Source organism: Lathyrus oleraceus, chromosome 5 (assembly GCF_024323335.1).
Source record: "Lathyrus oleraceus cultivar Zhongwan6 chromosome 5, CAAS_Psat_ZW6_1.0, whole genome shotgun sequence".
NCBI lineage: Eukaryota > Viridiplantae > Streptophyta > Magnoliopsida > Fabales > Fabaceae > Lathyrus > Lathyrus oleraceus.
The window spans coordinates 581,092,247-581,112,960 of NC_066583.1; the positions used below are offsets into that span (position 1 = coordinate 581,092,247).

General features: G+C 36.2%; 1 protein-coding gene across 1 annotated transcript; it reads left to right on the top strand.

Annotated features, from left to right (window-relative positions):
* The first annotated feature begins 326 nt into the window (after positions 1–326).
* LOC127086641 (NAC domain-containing protein 90) lies at positions 327–1,840 on the top strand. The gene is made up of 3 exons (XM_051027435.1): positions 327–557; positions 642–931; positions 1,056–1,840. The coding sequence occupies exons 1-3, from the start codon at positions 401–403 to the stop codon at positions 1,365–1,367; spliced, it is 759 nt and encodes a 252-aa protein (XP_050883392.1). The 5' UTR covers positions 327–400; the 3' UTR covers positions 1,368–1,840.
* Positions 1,841–20,714: the final 18,874 nt, after the last annotated feature.

Genomic DNA, 20,714 nt, shown 5'->3' on the forward strand with positions numbered 1-20,714 from the left:
TGCGTCACATTAAAACATGAGATTTACTACTAAAACACAAATACTTACACTAACACACTACATGGGTTGTGTTTACATAGCAAATCTCATAACATAGATTAGAAAGAGAAGAAGAAAAAAGACTAGTTCAAAAGGAGATGATGTCATATATAATGCTTAAAACGATTAAACACCTTTTGCGGGGCAAAAAATAAAGACGTATTCTTTCTCCGTAACCGCGTGGAAGCTCCTAATCAACCCCACCTCTCACTGTCCTTTCCCATTTTACTCGTAGATAGATAGACAAAGAGAGAGAGAAAAAATCTCTTATCGCATCTTAATATATATAGCCCTAGCTCATTATTCGAAACGTACGAACGGTAACTATATACAACAACATAATCAACCATAAACCATTAATATGGAAGAACCACAACCTGGTTTTCGTTTCTATCCAACCGAACAAGAGTTAGTTGGCTTCTATCTACACAACCAGCTAGAAGGACAAAAGCAAGAAGACATCAATAAAGTCATCCCTGTCATTGATATCAATGGCAAAGAGCCATGGACTCTTCCAAGTAACACTAACTCACTCATTTATTCAGAGAAATCGTGATATTTTCATCAAAAACTGAGTTTATTTTGTTGTAAATTGTAACCAGCATTTGCAGGAAAACGATGTCGTGGAGAAACGGAGCAATGGTTTTTCTTTTCACCAAGACAAGAAAGAGAGATGAGAGGAGGAAGACCGAGCAGAACAACATCTTCTGGATATTGGAAAGCTACTGGTTCTCCTAGCTATGTTTACTCTTCTAACAACAAAGCGATTGGGATAAAGAAAAGCATGGTGTTTTACGAAGGGAAAGCTCCTTCTGGAAGGAAAACTAAATGGAAGATGCATGAATATAAAGCCATTGAACACTTTGACTCTTCTAACACAAACCCTCCTAAGGTATGTTAATCATTAACATGATCACAATATTATAAAACCTTGGTTATAAATGCTATCATAATATATATTTTGAATTGATCATATTAACTATTTTGGTATGTTTGTATCTATGTATATATTATAGTTACGACACGAATTCAGCTTGTGTCGCATTTATGTGATATCGGGAAGTTTTAGTTCATTCGATCGTCGACCATTAGAGAGACCAAGCATGGAGTTACAACTTGATCATAGTGTTTCAACAAGTGCTCAACAAGTGGTATCAGAGATTGATGAATCAAATCTGCATGCAACTTCCCGTTCGGAAGGAATAGGAAGAGATCATGATGGTGTTCTTATGGGAGGGTCAAGTGGTACAAATTGGAATGATGTAGCAAATAATGGGGTTGATGAATCTGAACCTCTTTGGGAATGGGAACAACTAAATTGGATCTAACCTTATAAGTCAAACCATGCATGCACAGACCAATTCTTTGTGTTTGGAAAACATGACCAACAGAGAGAGAATATTTGAATAAGAAGCATTAGACAATATATTCAAAACGGATTAATAATTATAATGGATCGGAATCAAACAAGAGAGCAGTGACTTTGATGGCTATTGAGTGGTCTTTAGAGCTTAGCAATTTTACCATTGAAGTAGATACATGTGGCATTCTCGTTGTTTAAATATTTGTGTAAGAACATCTTCAATGGAGGTTGTGCAGACTAGAATTCATAAGTTCCGAAACATAGCATTTTTATCATTGGAGTAGATACACGCGGTGTTCTCGTTGCTTAAATATTTGTGTAAGTTACTTCATGAAGCAATTCAAAAAGTGTGTTGCTAAGCATTAAATAATATTAATTTTGATGATTGGTGGGGCCAAATATAAATTGATTGGGCCACATGTAGATTGCTTATTCAAATCACCATTTTGAGTAAAATTGATTTAGATTGTTTAGATGTTGCTTAAATACAATGTAGCAATTTGATCCACACAAATAACTCAAGCAATTAGAGATGTTCTAAGTTGCTTCATAAAACAATGTAAAAAATGTGTTGATTAATATTCAATAATATTAATCTTGATAATCAACCAAATATAAGTTGATTGGGTTACATATAAATTACTTATTGAAATCACCATCGGAGTAAAATTGGTTCACACAATCAAAATAAAACAAGCAAAATAGTATATACACAATTATGTGCTCAAGTGAGCAAAAGGCAAATTGCATTAACATAAACATGAGCTCAAGTGAGCAAAAGGCAAAAGCAAATAAAATAATGTACAATAATATTAAATTGCATTAAAGTAAATTGCAAGAATTAAATGGCTTGAATTAAAAGTTAGTGTTAATAGTTAGTGTTAGTGTGCCATAAGGCAATTTAGCGTTATGTTAAGCAATCGTAAGTGGACTAATGTAGTAGTCACACCTATCTGAGGCCGGTCAATAAAACTATGGACAACAAACACAAGTTAGAGACCATGACTAGTAAGCCAATCTCCTACAACTTGCCATGCCAAAAGAAAAGAAGAATGATCTTGTATTGATTTAGGTTTTTTGCTTGACCAAGAAGCAACCTATCCTCAATGCAAAGCCATTCACTTGATCTATGATCAAGATGAATTAGATTTGAATAAAGGAAGGTTAAGCCTCTCATATGTCAAGGCTAACCACCAATCTTTAACTCATTGATCAAAAAGAAAAAAAAAAGATGAAGAAGAAGAAGAATAAGAATGTACACAAATTGAAATTCAAATGAAATATCCAACACACATTGATCAAACATGAATAGAATCAAAGTCAATCAATGATAAACAGAAGCAAAATGAAGCTTAGAAGTCAAGAAACGAATAAAATATTTTCGGCATTTTTGAAAATTAAAATAATACTTGAATTAAAATAATCAAATAAAGGTCAAACTTCAAATCCATTTCAAATCAACTTGGAAAAGTCCAAATGGATCATCCTAAGTTCAACATGGTCAAACAAAGTTTGACAAAAAATTTCAGCATTTTTGGAAACCAGAAACTATTTTTAAACAATTAAAAATGAATTAAAAGTAACATAATTGAACTAAAATCTCAAATAAATCTCAAATCAATTTGGAAATTTATGAGAATATTTTTCTTAGATTCATCATCATTCAAAGATGTTAGGAAAATATTTTTGCATTTTTTTGAATATTGGAAACTATTTAAAATAAATTAAAAATAACCAGAAAAGAGAAAATTCACAAAAAATATCAAATTGCAAAATAAAAAATATTAAAAATCATTTTCAGAAACTAGAATTAAAAAGGGAAATAATGCAATTGGTCCCATATTTTTTGGATTTAAAATGAAAGAGTTATGAATTTTTGAAATAAAATGAAATTAAGAAAATAAAATGAATTAAATCAGAAAATAGGAAAAGCCTGGCGCGTTGGATCAAGTTTCATTAAATGACGTGGAAGATCCAAAGGTCCTCATGCGCGCACCCACCATAGTCCAAAGTCAAATGAGAAACACAAACAATTAAAAAAGGTCATAACATTGGAAGGCCATGATTCAATCTGGAAATCATCATCAACGGCTCAAATTAAATCTGGCAACGGGGACAGTGGTGTACACCACCGTCTTCTCCGGCGAGCATGCTAGCTCCGGTGGAAGTTAAAGGTCATGAAATCTTAACCAAAATGGGCGATCCTCATATCATTGGAAAGCTGGGGTGATGTAGATCACTCATGTGCCATTGGTTTCTCCTCTAGACTCTCATAGAAAGAGAAATCAGAGAGAGAAAATTATGGATTTCAAACTGAACTTGATGGATTTATGAAATTAAGTACACAATTCAATTGCCTCTTATGAGAGGACTTCAGAGGAGCCAATAATCACAAGAAATCACTACAACAAACAAGACCTTAGACAGCGCTTTTTTTAGCCTTAGACAGCGCTTTAAAGCGCTGTCTAAACCTCCGCTGCTAAAGGTTTAGACAGCGCTTTTTTAAATCTTAAAAGCGCTGTCTAAGCCCCCCCCCCCCCCCCCCCCCTTAGACAGCGCTTTGGCCAAAAGCGCTTTATAAGACCCTCTTATTTTAAATTTTTTAGGTATACCTTAGACAGCGCTTTTCAAAAAGCGCTGTCTAAGCCCCACCCCCTTAGACAGCGCTTTGGCCAAAAGCGCTTTCTAAGACCCTCCTATTTTAATTTTTTTAGGTATACCTTAGACAGCGCTTTTCAAAAAGCGCTGTCTAAGCCCCCCCTTTAGTTTTTAAAACCTATAAATAAAAAATAATTTTGTAAAACTAAACTATCAAACAAATTTTATAATTTTGAAATTGTAAAAACTAAAAAATAATTTTACAAAATCAAATCAAAGAAATCCTTACTGTTTATCATATAAATATTTAAGTGTAAATTATTTCCATAATATAAAATGTTAAACTATTTTCACCAGAACTACACTTTATAAACTACTATATATAATCTCATAAGTATTAATATAAACAAATAAGCTTTAGAAAATCCAAATAGGCTCAAAATAACACCCACATCATCTTTTTTTTTACTAATGTATAAACTATTAATTGTTGGACCATACTTTCAAAAATTTAAAATATTCATAATTTAACACAGACAATTAAAAATATCATACCATAAATATCTTCATTTTTCTTTCTGTATTTCATATACATAATAACAATTAATCTATGTGAATAAAAAATAGAACCGATCTTTAAACTTATTATTTTTAAGTGTACCTTGTAACCTGTGCATAGAACCAATCTTTTGTGTAGTCACTAACACCAACAGTATAAATCAAATCTTCATTTGGATATAACTCTGCATACCTTTCCCACAAGCCATACTGCCTATACCTGTGATTAATCAACCAAACTTATTAAAACAAGTTAAAAAATAGCTTAAAATTTCCACATTGTGGAGAATTGCAAAGTAGCTATTACAATGACTGTGGTTTAAAACCTTGATAAGCAGCAAGCACCATTAAAGATACATCAAATAGAATACAAATGCAATGAAAGAACAAACAGCAAAAGAACTTCAACACAGTAAAATCAAACTTTAAAATATAGAAACTAATTCAAGATAGAGATAATAAGTACTCACCTAGTGCAATTGCACTAACAAGAATTGTGAAGGATAAGACAAAGATAATCAAAGAAGCTCTTTGAAAGATATTGACAAGCCTGTCAATTATTTTCTGTCCTATGTATGCTGCAATTGTAGCCACAATGGTAAGATACAGAGCTGCAAATCACCACGAAAGATACATATTAGTATAACTAGTTGAATTTTATGATGACTTATGAAACATGACATTCAATTTTACCATAAGGAACCGGAAATCGATTCAAGAGAAAATATTGCGCAACCGATATAGATGCTGTGAATGTCATTCCTAATGTGGCCGTGGCACTTGCTACCTGAGGCGCGATTCCGAATTCGATAAACAAAGGACCCATGACAAATCCACTACCTACACCAAGAAGTCCACCCAATATTCCAGCTAGCAAAGCACATGAAAGTGATACAATCAGAAGATGCAAAGGCCAATGTGTGCCATGATCTTGCTTAGAAACTGTAATCTTCTTCCCTTGATATAGGCCTATTGCTTGGTACATTGAAACCCCAACAGTAACTGGTGTCTATAAAAACAACAAAATTTAAAGTCTAAAATTTTGTAACTAATTGTCAATTCGAAAATTTCAATATTTGAGTTAAAAATCTCACCTGTAACAAAGTTAGTAACCAGTATTTGATTGAACATGTAGCTGTATAATTCTGTTACAAATTTAGCTTTTATTAATCATGAATCCGTAGTAGTATTTCTATTTCGATGGTCGAAAATCTAGATTAGAAAATTACCTTGGCAATCTGCAAGAGAAGAACTGCAATCCAAACAAAACAAAGAAGTCCAAATTTCTTCCATTGAATGTTGCTAAGAATGGTACCCTACATACATAATTGAATTTATCTATTACAATTAATCAACAAGTTGCTATATTACATAAAGACAAAAGCTATTAAAATAAGCTTACTTGATTAATTTTCTTCTGAGGCTCATCATCTGGACAACTAGGAAGATACTTGTATTCAACATCTTCATTGCTAGTGGCTGAAAAAGAAAATAAGTCATTTTCATATAAATAATTGATTTTCAGATATCTACTGATTTTGTCTCTTGTGACACCATGTGGAGTGGTTTAATTCAAATCCAATTAACCTAATCTCTCACCAGTGGACTCTAAATGCTTCACAAACTCCTGTGTGATTCCAAAAGATTGAAGGAAAAAAGTTAGAGATTATTCTTCATGTTGCACATGAAAATCACTTAAAAGTATTAAAATATGCAATATTTATGAACCTCTTTCACTATGGTTTCTTTTTTCCATGTGGATAGACCCTTGCTGATGCACTACCCAACAATCTAGTGGGTGCTTTTGTCTAAAATTTACAACTTATGTTTTCACTGAAGGAAAGTAAGAATTGTAATGTTTTCTCTGAAAAATAAGAAAAGAGAGTAAGGTAAAAGATTCATCTTCTGTTACTAATGCAAGTCGTCTTGAAAATTTGTTTATTATAGCTAAGATTCATTCTCTGCTATGGCAACTTGCACGCATCTGTGTTGTCTTTTGCTTTTGCCTTAAATTTTCCAAGCATTTCATCAACAGTTCTGCATCTACACTGGTTTCCTGGCCGGATTACATCACCATAAACAACCATGTCAATTATATCAAGCTCCTTGTCTGTTCATTGATGAAAATTATTAGGTTTCTCTCTAATTGTAAAAAATTTAGCATCAAACATTTTCCTAAAAGAACAAGATGGCTAAAAGTAGTTGTGTGGAAGATATAGAACTCACAAATCAATATCAGCCAAAATGAAGCACTGGCTTTCAATATAGCATTCCATGTCAAAAGTCAAAACATAACATCCATCCATGGCCAAATTCATATGCAGCACATAAAGCCAAGAAAAACAAATTACAGGAATAACCCCTCACTTAACACACACACAGAAAATGGGAGCAAAAGAAGGCGCTACAAAATACTACTAACATTTGGTTCTCCTCTAATAGCATACAATAAAGAACTCTTTATTGGTAAAATGCATACAATAGGTTAAAGGACATGTTCAATGTTAAAAAAAAGACAGATAAAGGGCCATGCTTGCTTACCAGTAAAATTAATATCACAAGAGTAGCCTTTCAACTTGTCCGAATCAATCTGATATTTGTCCGATTTCAATCTATTAACTCTTGATTGAAGTATTTGGCAATTATCGGCTGTTGATTCACCACCTACAATACAATTTCACATGTCAAATAGATCAATTATCAAAATAAAAAACTTGGATAACATTGTTATATGGTACTTTTTGTGCTTCACTAGTTCTATCTACAAAGCTGCATCTTAGGCTACACTTCTACATTCCATACTCCCATTGTTCTCTTTAGATAACAAAAATATTCAGCAATTTCAGTTATACTTCAAAATTCAAACTTCTAAGTTCTAGTTAATTCAAAATATGAGGAACAAAAGCTGGACAGAAAAGATCAAAATCATATAAGGAGGACCCAGAAGAAACCATATGCGAAACATAAACCTGAAATCTCGGCCAAAGATGCAGCTTACGAATATGCAAACACTTCATAGTTCTCTCCGCCTTCGCAAAACCCGAAACCATCGCTTGTGGCCTATCGGAGAAAACACGAACAAACGCACTTCGATTGAGAGAACGAAAAATCCTAACAATAAAAGCTTCAGTGGAAGTCTTCGAAACGGAATGAGCGTTGAGGATGATGAGTCCGGAGATAATTGAGGCAGGTAGTTTATTAGTGAGAAGATCAACGATGAGGATTCTAGGGGTAATGAAACAGACGGAGCCGGAAGAGTAGAGGGAGTGGCGGTGGTTAACGGGGAGGTCGGCGGTGATTTCGACGGGGACTTGGTAGAATTGGGGGTTTAGGGTTTTGAGATGGAAATTGATTTTGGATTTGAGAGTGGCGGAGGAAGGAGATAGAATGAGAAGTGTTCCCTGAGAAGTGGAGTGAAGAAGGAGAAGAGATGAAATGAGTTTCGATAGAGAGAGACCTGAAGAGAGAATGACGAGACCGCCATTGGTGTCTTCGAGAAGTTCTGTGATTATGTGTTCTGTGATTATGAGTTTCCAAAAGCGCTTTCTAAACCCCCCTTAGACAGCGCTTTTGGTTTTAATTTTTTTTTTAATTTAAAGACTTTAGACAGCGCTTTATCAAAAGCGCTGACTAAGGTATATATTTAAAAGCGCTTTCTAAAAGCGCTGTCTAAGGGGGGGTCTTAGACAGCGCTTTTAGAAAGCGCTGTCTAAGACCCCCCCTTAGACAGCGCTTTCATTATTTTTTTGGTACATTTTCCGTGTTTTATTTTAATTTTAACCTTAGACAGCGCTTTCTTTTAAAAGCGCTGTCTAAGATGCGCTGTTAAAAGTCATTTTTGGCGTAGTGAATGAGCAAGATCCAATGAGATTCGAATTGAAAAAGTTTGAACAACAACCTTTGAAGTGCAGCTCTATGAAGCACGATCCTTTCCAATTCTTGATAGCAGTGTGTTCTTGAGATGGAAATAGGGTTAGGCTAAGGAATTAGAGTCCAATAATCAACCAAGGAAGTTGAAAATTGGAACTGAAAAATTGAAAGAGAAATGCAAAAATTCCTTTGAGTGAGGTGAGGATTGAGTTTTGCAACATGTAAGGCGCCTTAAGGTTGATTTGGAATGAAGCTGAGCACATCTATTTATAGCACAAGGTGATGCAAGCAAGGTGAAATTCATGTGTGCATGAAATGAGGGCCTCCATGCATGGGCCTGTACAGGCACATGGGAGGCCCAAATGCAATTGATTTGGCATGCTGAAATCATATTAAGCTGAATTGGACGTGTACATGGCATTGTAAATGAATGTGCATGAAGTTTTAACAATGTTTCCATAAATGCACCCAAACTTTCATCTCTTCGGAAATGCCTCTTACCAAAATGAAACATGGCCTTGTGGGTAATGGTTGGAAAGGTCTTGACATGAGGAACAATTGTTATGTTGAACAAAAATACATTTGGAGTTGGGAAATTAATGAAAATTGATCATAAAGTTCAAGGTGCAAAACATGTGTATGAGAATTTTGTCAAAATGGACCAACTTCAAGCCCTTCTATTTCAATGATGCAAGCTCCAAATGACAAAACATTCAACATCAAAGTTGTATATATTTTCAAGAAAATCAATTTAGACTTATATTTTGTATCATTTGGATTTTTGATGCGAAAGTTATGGGCACTTGAAGTTGGACTTTTTCACATTTCAATGACTTTGGTCCAAAGTGACCTATAATGTTTTGCATTATCACGTGTATTTCTTTTAGGATTATTAAATTTTGTTCAACATAAAAAATGAATTAGACATGTTAAACTTTCCAATTCATTTGATCCCACCTAAAAATTATGAAAAATGAGTGAGTTATGTCCTTGGGAAGTTGACCCAAAATTAGGGTTTCAGTCAAAATGACCTATAATGTTTTGAAATGGATGATGACCTTCCAAGCTTCTAATAAATTTTCGATGAACATGAAAGTTGTTCATATGGTTCTTAAGAACATGTTTTCTCTTGGGTTCATCTTCATTTGACAAACACATCAAAAGTTAGGTCTCAGTGGATTTCAAAATAGTCAGATGAATTGACTGATCAACTTCTCAAGTCCAAACTTCAAATTTTGATAAATTGATGATTGAGAACACTCACATAGGCTCATATATGCATAAAATGATGAATGAAATAATTTCTCTTGATTGTACTTGATCGTGGGTTGAGATTGCTTCATGAGCAAGGCACAGTTGATGCACAGATGAATTAGGGTTTCCTTGGGAAACAAGCCTCAAGCCCTTTGGTTTATCTTGACCAAATTGACAAATTCAGATACTTGGGAGGTATATATGATGATAGAGAGTCTTGTGAATCATTGTCATGCTTGCTTTCAACTTCATCTGGCCATATCATTGAGCATAGGGCCTCCTAGGAGCGTTAGATCTTATGATTGCTCAAGCTACAAAACAAACAATGTTAGTGACATATTTTTGTGTTTTTGGTTAGTAAACAAAATAAGAAAAACAATAATATACAATTCAAGCATGCTTTATGGTCTCAAACCAACTCAAAACAAGTCTCACCCTAGGGCAAGAAACCAAGATGTTATGATCCTTGAGGCAAATGTAATGTGCAATGATATGATGCCATGAGGGATCTTAGGGTCAAAATTAGGGTCTTACAATGAGAAAAATGTTGTAAAAATTACAACATCAAAACTCACAAAATCATAATTCAAATTGTAATATATTCAAAATAAAATTACAAACTCTCTCTCGTTAAACTGCAATTTTTTAAGGAGAAAAATACAAACCCTTCAAACTGCAATTTTTGAAGGGAAAAATTGTAAATCCTCTCTCAATTATAACTTTTTAAGGAAAAATTGTAAATCCTCTCTCAATTATAACTTTTTAAGGAAAAATTGTAAAAACTCTCTCAATTATAATTTTGGACAGAAAAATTGCAAACCCTCTCTGAACTATAATTTTAGGACGGAAAAATTGCAAACTCTCTCAATAAACTTTTTTTTTTTTTTTAAAAACTCTCTCAACAAAATTATTTTTGAACAAAAAAATATAATACCCTCTTTAAACACACAACAACCTAAATTCTCAATATTCTCAAAAGACTATATTTTATTGTTGTGTAGAAAAATAAAACTAACTATCTCTATACCATCTTTAAACATACAACTATCCAAATTCTCAATATACCCAAAAGACTATATTTTATTATTGTGTAGAAAAGTAAAACTAACTATCTCTATTTATATTAATACTCAAATTATACTATCCTCCTACTATTTGATGTAGGACTTGGATAAATATACTATTTGACCCAACAAATCCTCCATTCAACCAAAGTCTCACATATCTTCAATTTCATCTTCAAAGTGATCATTATAATTATAACGATTAGCCATATTTATAAAATTATTACTCTTCAATTGTTTTGTCTTCTTTTTCCCTCAATCAAAATTTTTTCTTACTCACTCTTCATTTTTCGCTTGATCGGAATTTTTTGTGACTCTTCCTTCCTCCCTTAATCAGAACTTTAACTTTGATATTAGTTATTGGAAAAATAAATATATAAAAAATTCTACGCACGTAGAAGCGGAAAAATTACAAACTCTCTCTTGGACGGAATAGTTGCAAACCCTCTCTCAACTATAAATTTTGGACGAAAAAATAGAAAACTCTCTCAACAAACTATTTTTAAACAGAAAAATAGAAAAACTCTCTCTAAACACACAAGTACCCAAATCCTCGATACACCAAAATAATATATTTTTGTTGTTTTGTAGAAAAGTAAAACTAATTATCTTTATTTATATTAATACTCAAATTTTATTCTCTTCCTACTACCCGATGTGTGACTTGGATAAATATACTATTTGATCAAAAAAAACAGTGGAATTAGGGAAGTTCACATGCTTTTATGTGAATGAGGAGGTGTCTATGATATTGTGGAATTTGTTAATGATACCTTGATTCTTGGTGATGGTAGCTGGAAGAATTATTTGGTATATCAAATTATTATTAAGGGAGTTTGGATTGGTGACAGGTCTAAAGATTAATTTCAGTAAAATCCGGATTTGGGGGATTCTTGTAAAGAATAGTTTATTAAATGCAACATCCTCTTTCTTGTCCTGCAGAATTAGGTACATGCCTTTCAAGTTCCTTGGTGTGAAGGTGGAGGGTAGTCCTAGAAGAGATTATATGTTGAGTGATGTCTTAGACAATTTGAAGAGACAATTATCTACTTTAAAGAGTATACTTATTTCTATGGGAGGAATAGTAGTATTGTTAAATTTTGTTCTTAATTATATTCCTTTATACACTCTCTCCTTCTACAAAGCTCCTTGCAAAGTGATTCAGAGATCAATGATATCCAAGCTAGATTCATCTGAGGTGGTTTTAAGAATAGAAAGATAGTTCATTGGGTGAGTTGGGTAAAGGTGTGTGTGGACAAAGAGGGAAGGGGCTTGGTTTAGAAAACTTACAAACTTTCAACAAAGTGTTGCTATTAAAATGAAAGTGGAGGATTTTGAAGGAGAAAAATGCTATATGGTATGGAATCATAAAGCATAGTAAAGAAATCCATGAAAGATTATGTTCATCAATGACAAGAGCGATTAAATATGGTGGAGAGACTTGGTTACTTTGGATGCTAAAGATGGGCTCAGAGCAAAACATTTTTTCTGAAATTACTAATTAATGTTGGGATTTGGGAGAAACATTACTTTCTAGGGGAGACCAAACATTGAAGGAGGCATACCCGGAAGCTTATGAAGAAGTGGAGAATATGTTCATCAATGTAGAAAAAGGAGGTGTGAGGAATGGGAGTGAATGGTTATGGAGTTGACAGTCTAATGCAGAAGATCGTGGGAGTATTGAAGTTGAAACTTGCAAAATTTCTGATTTGATGCAGGATGTGGAGCCTGGCCCAACAGCTGAAGATAACTTTAAATGGCCAATATAAGGTGCGAGGGATTTTTCTGTTAAGTTGTGCTACGCAACGATGGAAAAAAGATATAGTGCAGGCATTCTCAATGAAAGATAGAAAATTGGTTTGTCAAACTTATGGTCCATCAAAGCTCCTTCGAAGATCCTGACTTTCGGGTGGAGGTTGATTTTAGACCGATACTGTGTCAATAGTAGTTGTTGTGTTTTTTATTTTCAGGTGGATGAAGATAATCAACACATATTCCTTGAGTGCTCAGTCACCAAAAGGTTGTGGGGAGGATCAGCTATTCAAAAAATAGTTTGGTTGGAAGGAGGGAGGCCTAGATAGATGGTTGTCAAGTTCATTTTCCATAGCCAAGAATGGAAGAAATCGGATGGCAGAGATATTGTTGGATGATTTGGTTATCTACAACTTGGAATTTATGGCTTTTAGGAATGTTATCATGTTTAAGGATGAAGATGAAGTATTTTGTTTTGAGGATTGTCTTTTGTCAATTAAATTCATGTCTTGGAATTGGTATGCTCTAGTTTTCAATAGTCATTTAAGGTGTAATTTCTTTGATTCATTTAACTCCCCTTTAAATTGTAAGGTATTTATTGAGCTCTCGCTTTTTGGTGAAAGTGTTAGAGGACCCATTGTGGATTTTTTACTAATATAACCCAAGTTTTTAAATTATTTCCCAAAATAACCCAAGTTTCAAAAAATTTCCCAATCTACCCCACCTTTAATAGGGAGGCGCCAATTGGATTGGCGCCCCCTCTTAAAAATTACAAGGAGGCGCCAATTGGATTGGCTAGGGCACCTGCCCTAGCCAATCCAATTGGCGCCTGTGTGTATTTTTTAAGAGGGGGCGCCAATCCAATTGGCGACTCCCTTAAAAAAGCCTCAAATGAAAAAACTTCCAACATGAAAGTTGTAGATCTTTTCAAAACAATGAATTTGGATATAAATTTTGCAACATTTGGATTTTTTTTGAGAAAGTTATGGGCAGTTGAAGTTGGACTTCTGAGTTTTTCAACTGTTGTCTGACCTATAATGTTTTGTATTATTGCATGTGTTTCTTTTAGGAATATGAATTTTTGTCCAACATAACATTTGAAGTAGACATCTTAAATTTTCCAATGCACTTGGTCCCACCTCAAAATAATTAAAAATGAGTGAGTTAGGTATCTGCGAACTTGACCCAAAATTAGGGTTTCTGTCAGAATGACCTATAATGTTCTGAAATTAATGATGAGCTTCCAAGTTTCAAATGGATTTTTGATGAACATGAAAGTTGTTCATATGGCGACTGTTGTTAAAACTTGAATGGAGGCGCCAATTGGATTGGCTAGGGCAGGTGCCCTAGCTTAGGGTAGGTGCCCTAGCCAATCAAATTGGCGCCTATGTGTATGTTTTAAAAGGAGGCGCCAACTCAATTGCCGAGTCCATCATAAAATGCCTTTTTTGTATTATAAATAGATGCGTTGTGTGACCTATTGTTCCACAACTCAAATAATCATTTGGCTATCATGTTTGGTGTTCGTTGCCGATACGGTAAGGTGATTTATGCGAGAGACAAACCTCAATTGGTGATGCTGTTTTGGAACATCACCACGTTAGATCAACTGAAGAGGGAGCTGGTTCGATGGTTAGACGGGAAGATACCAGAAGGGGAAAAAATCAGAAGTATTGAGAGACTTGACAGTATCTTTGGTTGGGTGCGAATGAGGACTGATAAGGATGCTAGGGAAATGATGTTCGGTCGAGACGACATTAATTTGATTGTTGTAATCAGTTAGAATTATTTATGTTTTCAGATATTTTGTACTGATGTTGGTTATGAAACTCGTTGTAACAAGAACTTAATGATATATAATGATTGATTGTTACAGAAATACAATGTTACAAAAAGCATAAGATGTAGATACAATGTTACAAATAGCTTAAGATCTAGATATCATATTACAATAAGCTTAAGATCTAGATGATGCTCCTAGATTGGGACAGTTGTTTTTGTTGTGTCCTGGTTGACGACAGATACTACATAATCTTATCATTTTATCTGTGGAATCCATCTCTGTTCTTATACGTGTGCTGTTTGGCCTTCCTTTCTTCTTTCTACGCATCTCTTCATTGTGCCAAACAATATCTCCTTCATATGGAGGCCAGTAATCCTCCATTGGTAGTACTGAAAAGCCTCGACTATATACATTCATGATGGTGTTGGCCTTGTACACATCAGATAAATAGGTGTTAGCGTCTTGACGAGTATAAGCGCATGCTGCAATGACATGGGAGCAAGGTATGCGGAAGGCCTGAAATTTTCCACAATCGCACCAACTTGTGTTTAGTCTAACAGCGTAGGCTAAATTTGGTATCCCCTCACTGTTGCCCATTGTTTCCTGGACGCTGAAATTTTGTCTATGACGGTCAAACACGGTTACAGCGTGTGTCGTAGCTTTGATGCTCTCCTCTTTCATGACCTTCATGCAACATTCACTGAATACTTGTCCAGACATTAACACTGCACTCCATCTTTCGCCTCTGGTTGCGAACATAGAAGCCAACCTATAATAGGTTGATCTTACCAAGGCGGTTATCGGCAGGTTTCGAATTCCTTTGAAAACCCCGTTCATGCATTCCACAATGTTTGTTGTCATGTGGCCCCATCGACAACCACCGTCAAATGCTCTTGTCCACTGCTCTACTGGGATGTTATTTATCCATCTCCCCGCATCTTCATTAGACAGTCGAATCTCATCACGATAATATTGAAAAGACGGTTGAGTTAAAGCATACCCAGCATTCACCACCTTCTTGCGAAGATTCTTATCTTTTATAGCACGCATGAAGTTTTGTGCTATGTGTCTGATACAGTAGACATGTGTAGAAGGAGGATCATGCCATCCGTTTTCATGGTTGTTGTAGGCACTTTCGATGGCAGCATGTCTATCAGAAATCAGACATAGATTGGCTTGTGGTGCGACATGCGTTCTGAGATGTCGAAGAAAGAAACCCCATCCAGCAGCTGTTTCACCTTCAACAAGAGCAAAGGCAACGGGAAATACATTGTTGTTACCGTCTTGTGCAACTGCCATGAGCAACGTACCCTTGTATTTTCCGTATAACCAAGTGCCATCAATTTGCAGGAGAGGTTTGCAGAATGCGAAACCTTTGATGCAAGGGTCAAATGCCCAAAAGAGACGGTGGAATATTCTATTACCTATAGCACAGGTTCCGTCTGGCATCATTGCTGGCACTGTCTCCAGAATTGCCACGGTTCCTGGGACATAAGTTTTTAGTGCCCATAAAAATCGTGGTAATTCTTTGAATGAGTCCTCCCAGTTGCCGAAAACCTGCTCAACAGCCTTTGTCCTCGCAATCCATGCTTTCTTGTAAGATGGAGTATAATTATATGTTGTTCGGATATGTGATATAATTATACTCACCTTCACTGATGGGTCTTTGTTTACCAATGGCAGAATGTCTCGACAAATCAATGCTGTGCTCAGTTGACGGTGATCTTGTGCAACGGTTGTTGCGACGCAACTGTGTGGTGGGTCTATTAAAGCGATCTCCCAAGAGTCATTTCTCTTCTTGTAAGATGCAGCCAAACGAAACTTACATAGCATGTTACAACATTCAATAACATACCTTCTTGAATCAGTGCGTTTAACCGTAAAGTCAACAAAGTTGTTCATGTGATATTTTTTGATTGCCAAGACACATTCCTCTTTGGTACGAAACATGTCTCCCACCTTTAATTCTCCTACTGGTCTCGGATACGGATTGTAGAAGACACTGTCGGACATTTCATCATCGTGAAGATCCATATTTGTCATATGTTGAGGAGGAATATAGACATGAGTAGGAGGTATTGGTGGTGGTTGAGCCTCATCTTCATCGTCGTTATTCAGGATGTGATCAACCTGTATCTCAGTCTCCTCTTCTTCTTCATCAACAACGTCGACCTCTACTTCTGCTTCTGGGTTGAGTTCATCTGAGCATTGTGCATCATCTGCATCATCTCCACCAGCTGGATCCTGATATGTTACTTGAGACTGTTGAGACGGTATACATGGTTGTAGAGTAATGTACAACTCGATAGAATCCATGCCTGAATGTTCATGACTAAGAAACATGCTTTGCACATCTTCATCGTCTCGTATCTTTAGGGGGAAAAACTTGCATTGACCATTCTCAAAAAATATAGGATTCTGATATGTCATCCTTGACACAATACCTCCCTGTATAAAGGATTGTATTCTTTTTTTGAAATGCAAAAAGGTTGCATTTCTCTTCATCGAAACTCTAATGGTATCAGTGTTTCTAAAACAAAAACCATGAAGCTCAGACTCAAAAGTTTCACCGTTGCAGTGAACGTTGATACTGTATAATGATGAAGATGACATTTTGGAGATGAAAAGTATTTTGCAAGTGCAGATGAAAGTGAGTGAAGATGAAAAGTATTTTGGAGATGAAAAGTATTTTGCAAGTGCAGATGAATGTGATAGTAAGACACTTAAATAGATGGTATTAATGTCTCACATTGAAGCTAGTCTGAGATACCGTGTCAAGCATGCAAGTAATTTCAGAGATGATGTGTCTGTCATGTAAGACAGTGTGACTTGATGTGTCAAGCATGCTAGCTAGTTCAGAGATGAGGTGTCTGTCATGCAAGACAGTGTGAGTTGATGTGTCAAGCATGCTAGGTAGTCAAGAGTTGATGTGTCTGTCAAGCAAGCTATCAAGTAGGTAGTCATCAGCATACAGGAGACAAGACAGACACGTGTCGGACACCTAAGACGGTCAGAGATGATGTGTCAATCCTGCAAGACAGTGTGAGTTGATGTGTCAGCCAGGCAAGCTATCAAGAAGGTAGTCATCAGCATACAGGAGACAAGACAGACACGTGTCGGACACCTAAGATGGTCAGAGATGATGTGTCAATCATGCAAGCCATCCATAAGTGAATTGTTCAGCATGCAGGAGACAGCAATGCCACGTGTTGAGCATGCAAAGGGTGGCGCCAATTGGATTGGCGCCTACCTTTAGGACTTGCACATGGTCGCCAATTTGAATGGCGCCCCCCTTAGTCAGTCCTTGAAACCAAGCATTCAGAACTAGGCTTGCATGCATGTGCCCTAGGGTGTCGCCAATTTGAATGGCGCCCCCTCCTAAATAATGTACATGGTCGCCAAATGAGGTGGAGACACCATGCAAACACAATTTTTCATGCACTCTTCCATTTGCCTATAAATTGATTCACTCCTTCACCAATTCTTTCACACCAACATTCTCACTACTTCATCTACATTTCTCACTACTTCATCTACATTACTTCTGTTACAATTTCATCTTCTACAAAATCTTCCATTTTCATCTACACTAACTCCCCAACAATATGTCTTTACTCACAATGGGCGAAGCACACAGAGGAACAGTTGCAAACATCGCAACATACGTAAGTTTTTTCTTATACTTCTTTTTTATGTTTCATCTCCACCAACCCCATTTTATTTTGAAATACCGACTTAGTCATGTGTTTCATTATTTCTATTATAGGATGTCTCAAGGTTTCGCACTAGAGTCCACGAATTTGTCCACATGGACCCGATGATTCAACCTTATGTTGAACTCGCCGGTTTTGGTCACCTTAGCAAAATTATGTCTTGGTCTATAGATAACAAATTCATTCTAGCCTTATGCGAAAGATGGAGGCCAGAGACACACACATTTTGGTTTCCAACCGGTGAGTGTACCGTGACGTTAGAAGACGTCTACATGCTTTTAGGACTACGAATAGAAGGCAAAGTCGTTAATGGTAAGACCAACTTTCCTAATTCAATTTGCATGGAGCTTTTAAACGTTGATTTGTTAGATGATAATGCTAGGGGACAAGGTATACTACTATCTCGCCTAAAGTCATATTATAATAGTTTTTATTTAGATGAGCATTCTACCGAAGAGGCTCGAATCATCAAAACTAGGTGTTACATTATGTTGTTACTAGGATCCTTTTTATTTCCCGAAGGTAGTGGTTCTAGCATGCATATTATGTACTTACCTTTACTTAGACATATAGATAGAATAGGTAGTTATAGTTGGGGATCCGCATGTCTAGCCTATCTCTATAGTTCTTTGTGCAAAAACTGCCACAAAGATACTTCTACATTTTCTGGATGTGCTGTTTTGCTACAAGCATGGGGATGGTCAAGACTACCGTCTCTAGCACCGGTCAATAGCAACCCCTTCACTTTTCCATATGCAAAAAAGTAAGTTGTTTAAATTGCTATGTCTTTACTTCCTTCCTTACAGTTTATTACCCATAACTAATTTTTTTAAACTTTTTGGTGTAGATGGTCGGCACGCGGTATGAATTACAGCAGATGTCCGAGACACTGTATTACTCAATATCGCAACCTGTTAGATCACCTTCGACCGACAGACGTAAGCAAAATAATTACATTATTTATTCATATTATGTATACTTTTTCTACATTCATTTAAATCCTATTGTCTTTAACATTTCAGTTCATTTGGCGTCCATACCTTAATATGGAACATGAGCATCAGATCAACCCTGAAGACGCAGCCGTATGGACAACATGCGCACCGATAATACGGTTCACAACAGTGGAGCTGCACAACACTGATCGTGTGAAGCTGCAGTTTGGTATGGTCCAGAATATCCCAGATCCCCCAGCTAGCCTAGGAGAATGGCATATGCGCAAAGTGAACGACCAATGGAACTTCAACCCTTGGCAAACCTTCGCAAGATCAGAGTGTCGCAAGTGGAAGCACCGTCATGACCATGTCTTAACTGACGCAGTCATGCCAAATGAGGTAAAACCAAGTCGTACTTATATGGCTTGGTATAGATCAGTTGGATTTCAATTCATCGCCGATGATATGTACCTCTACGACCCACGCCAAACAACTTACACACAAGAAGGCTCAACATCTAACCCCCAGCAACAATCTCAGCCCGGTTACTCACAACCACCTATCCAACAAACTTTCCGTTCCACAAACACACAAACATACAACCAAAACATGCCATTCACCCAACCCCAAAACCAAGAACATCCCCCATACCACCACCAACAAATGGACCATCAACCTTCGACCCAACATCGCTTCGCACCCACACCATCACCCTACCAAAGTCGCCTTACCCAAAACACTAACCGCCCCATCACCTACCGTAGCCAAGAACCCCAAACATCACAATACCAAAACATCCCACAACCATATCTCTTCCAAACACCCCAACAACCTTTCCAACCTTTCCTAGACCCATCATTGTCACCCATGTCCCCCTTCAACCGTCCTGGTCGCCCATCCATGAGTCAACCACACCCCAACTTCTCTGGCATGGGTCATGAGCTCAGCTACGCCGCTACACCATCATTGAATACTGAAGACTATGCTGAGTTGGCTGAATACCTCAACGGATCTTCTCCTGTAGGAGGTAATGACGCTCCTAGACCATCAGATGAACAAACACCGGTGCAGAATCGTCAACGTGGGTTAGGGCCAAGGGTTAGGGTAGCTAGGGGATGTGGGACCGGAGGTCGGTTAGGTGATCCCGGTCATCACCATTAGGATTCATTGTGTAAAATCCAAATTTTATTAATATCAATTCGTATTATGTCAAATTTATCTTTGTGTATTCTCCAAACATTAAGTTTCTTTCATAATTCTAAAATAAACACATTTCATAAAACAAAAATTTATAGGTCAAAAACCCTAATTCAAGGACTTGTTATTGTTATGTTGAAGGGCTTGAAGTTGGTCCCTTTTGGCAAAGTTCACATACACTTGTTTTGACAGAAACCCTAATTTTGGGTCAAGTTCGCAGATACCTAACTCACTCATTTTTAATTATTTTGAGGTGGGACCACGTGCATTGGAAAATTTAAGATGTCTACTTCAAATGTTATGTTGGACAAAAATTCATATTCCTAAAAGAAACACATGCAATAATACAAAACATTATGACTCAGATAACAGTTATAATGTCAAAGAGTCCAAATTCAGGTGCCCATACCTTTCTCATAAAAGCTGCAAATGATGCAAACCTTTAGTCCAAATTCATTATCTTGAAAAGATATACAACTTTTATGTTGAAGGTTTTGTCATTTGAGGCTTTTATCATTCATACTAAAGGGCTTGAAGTTGGTCCCTTTTGGCAAAGTTCACATACACTTGTTTTGACAAAAACCCTAA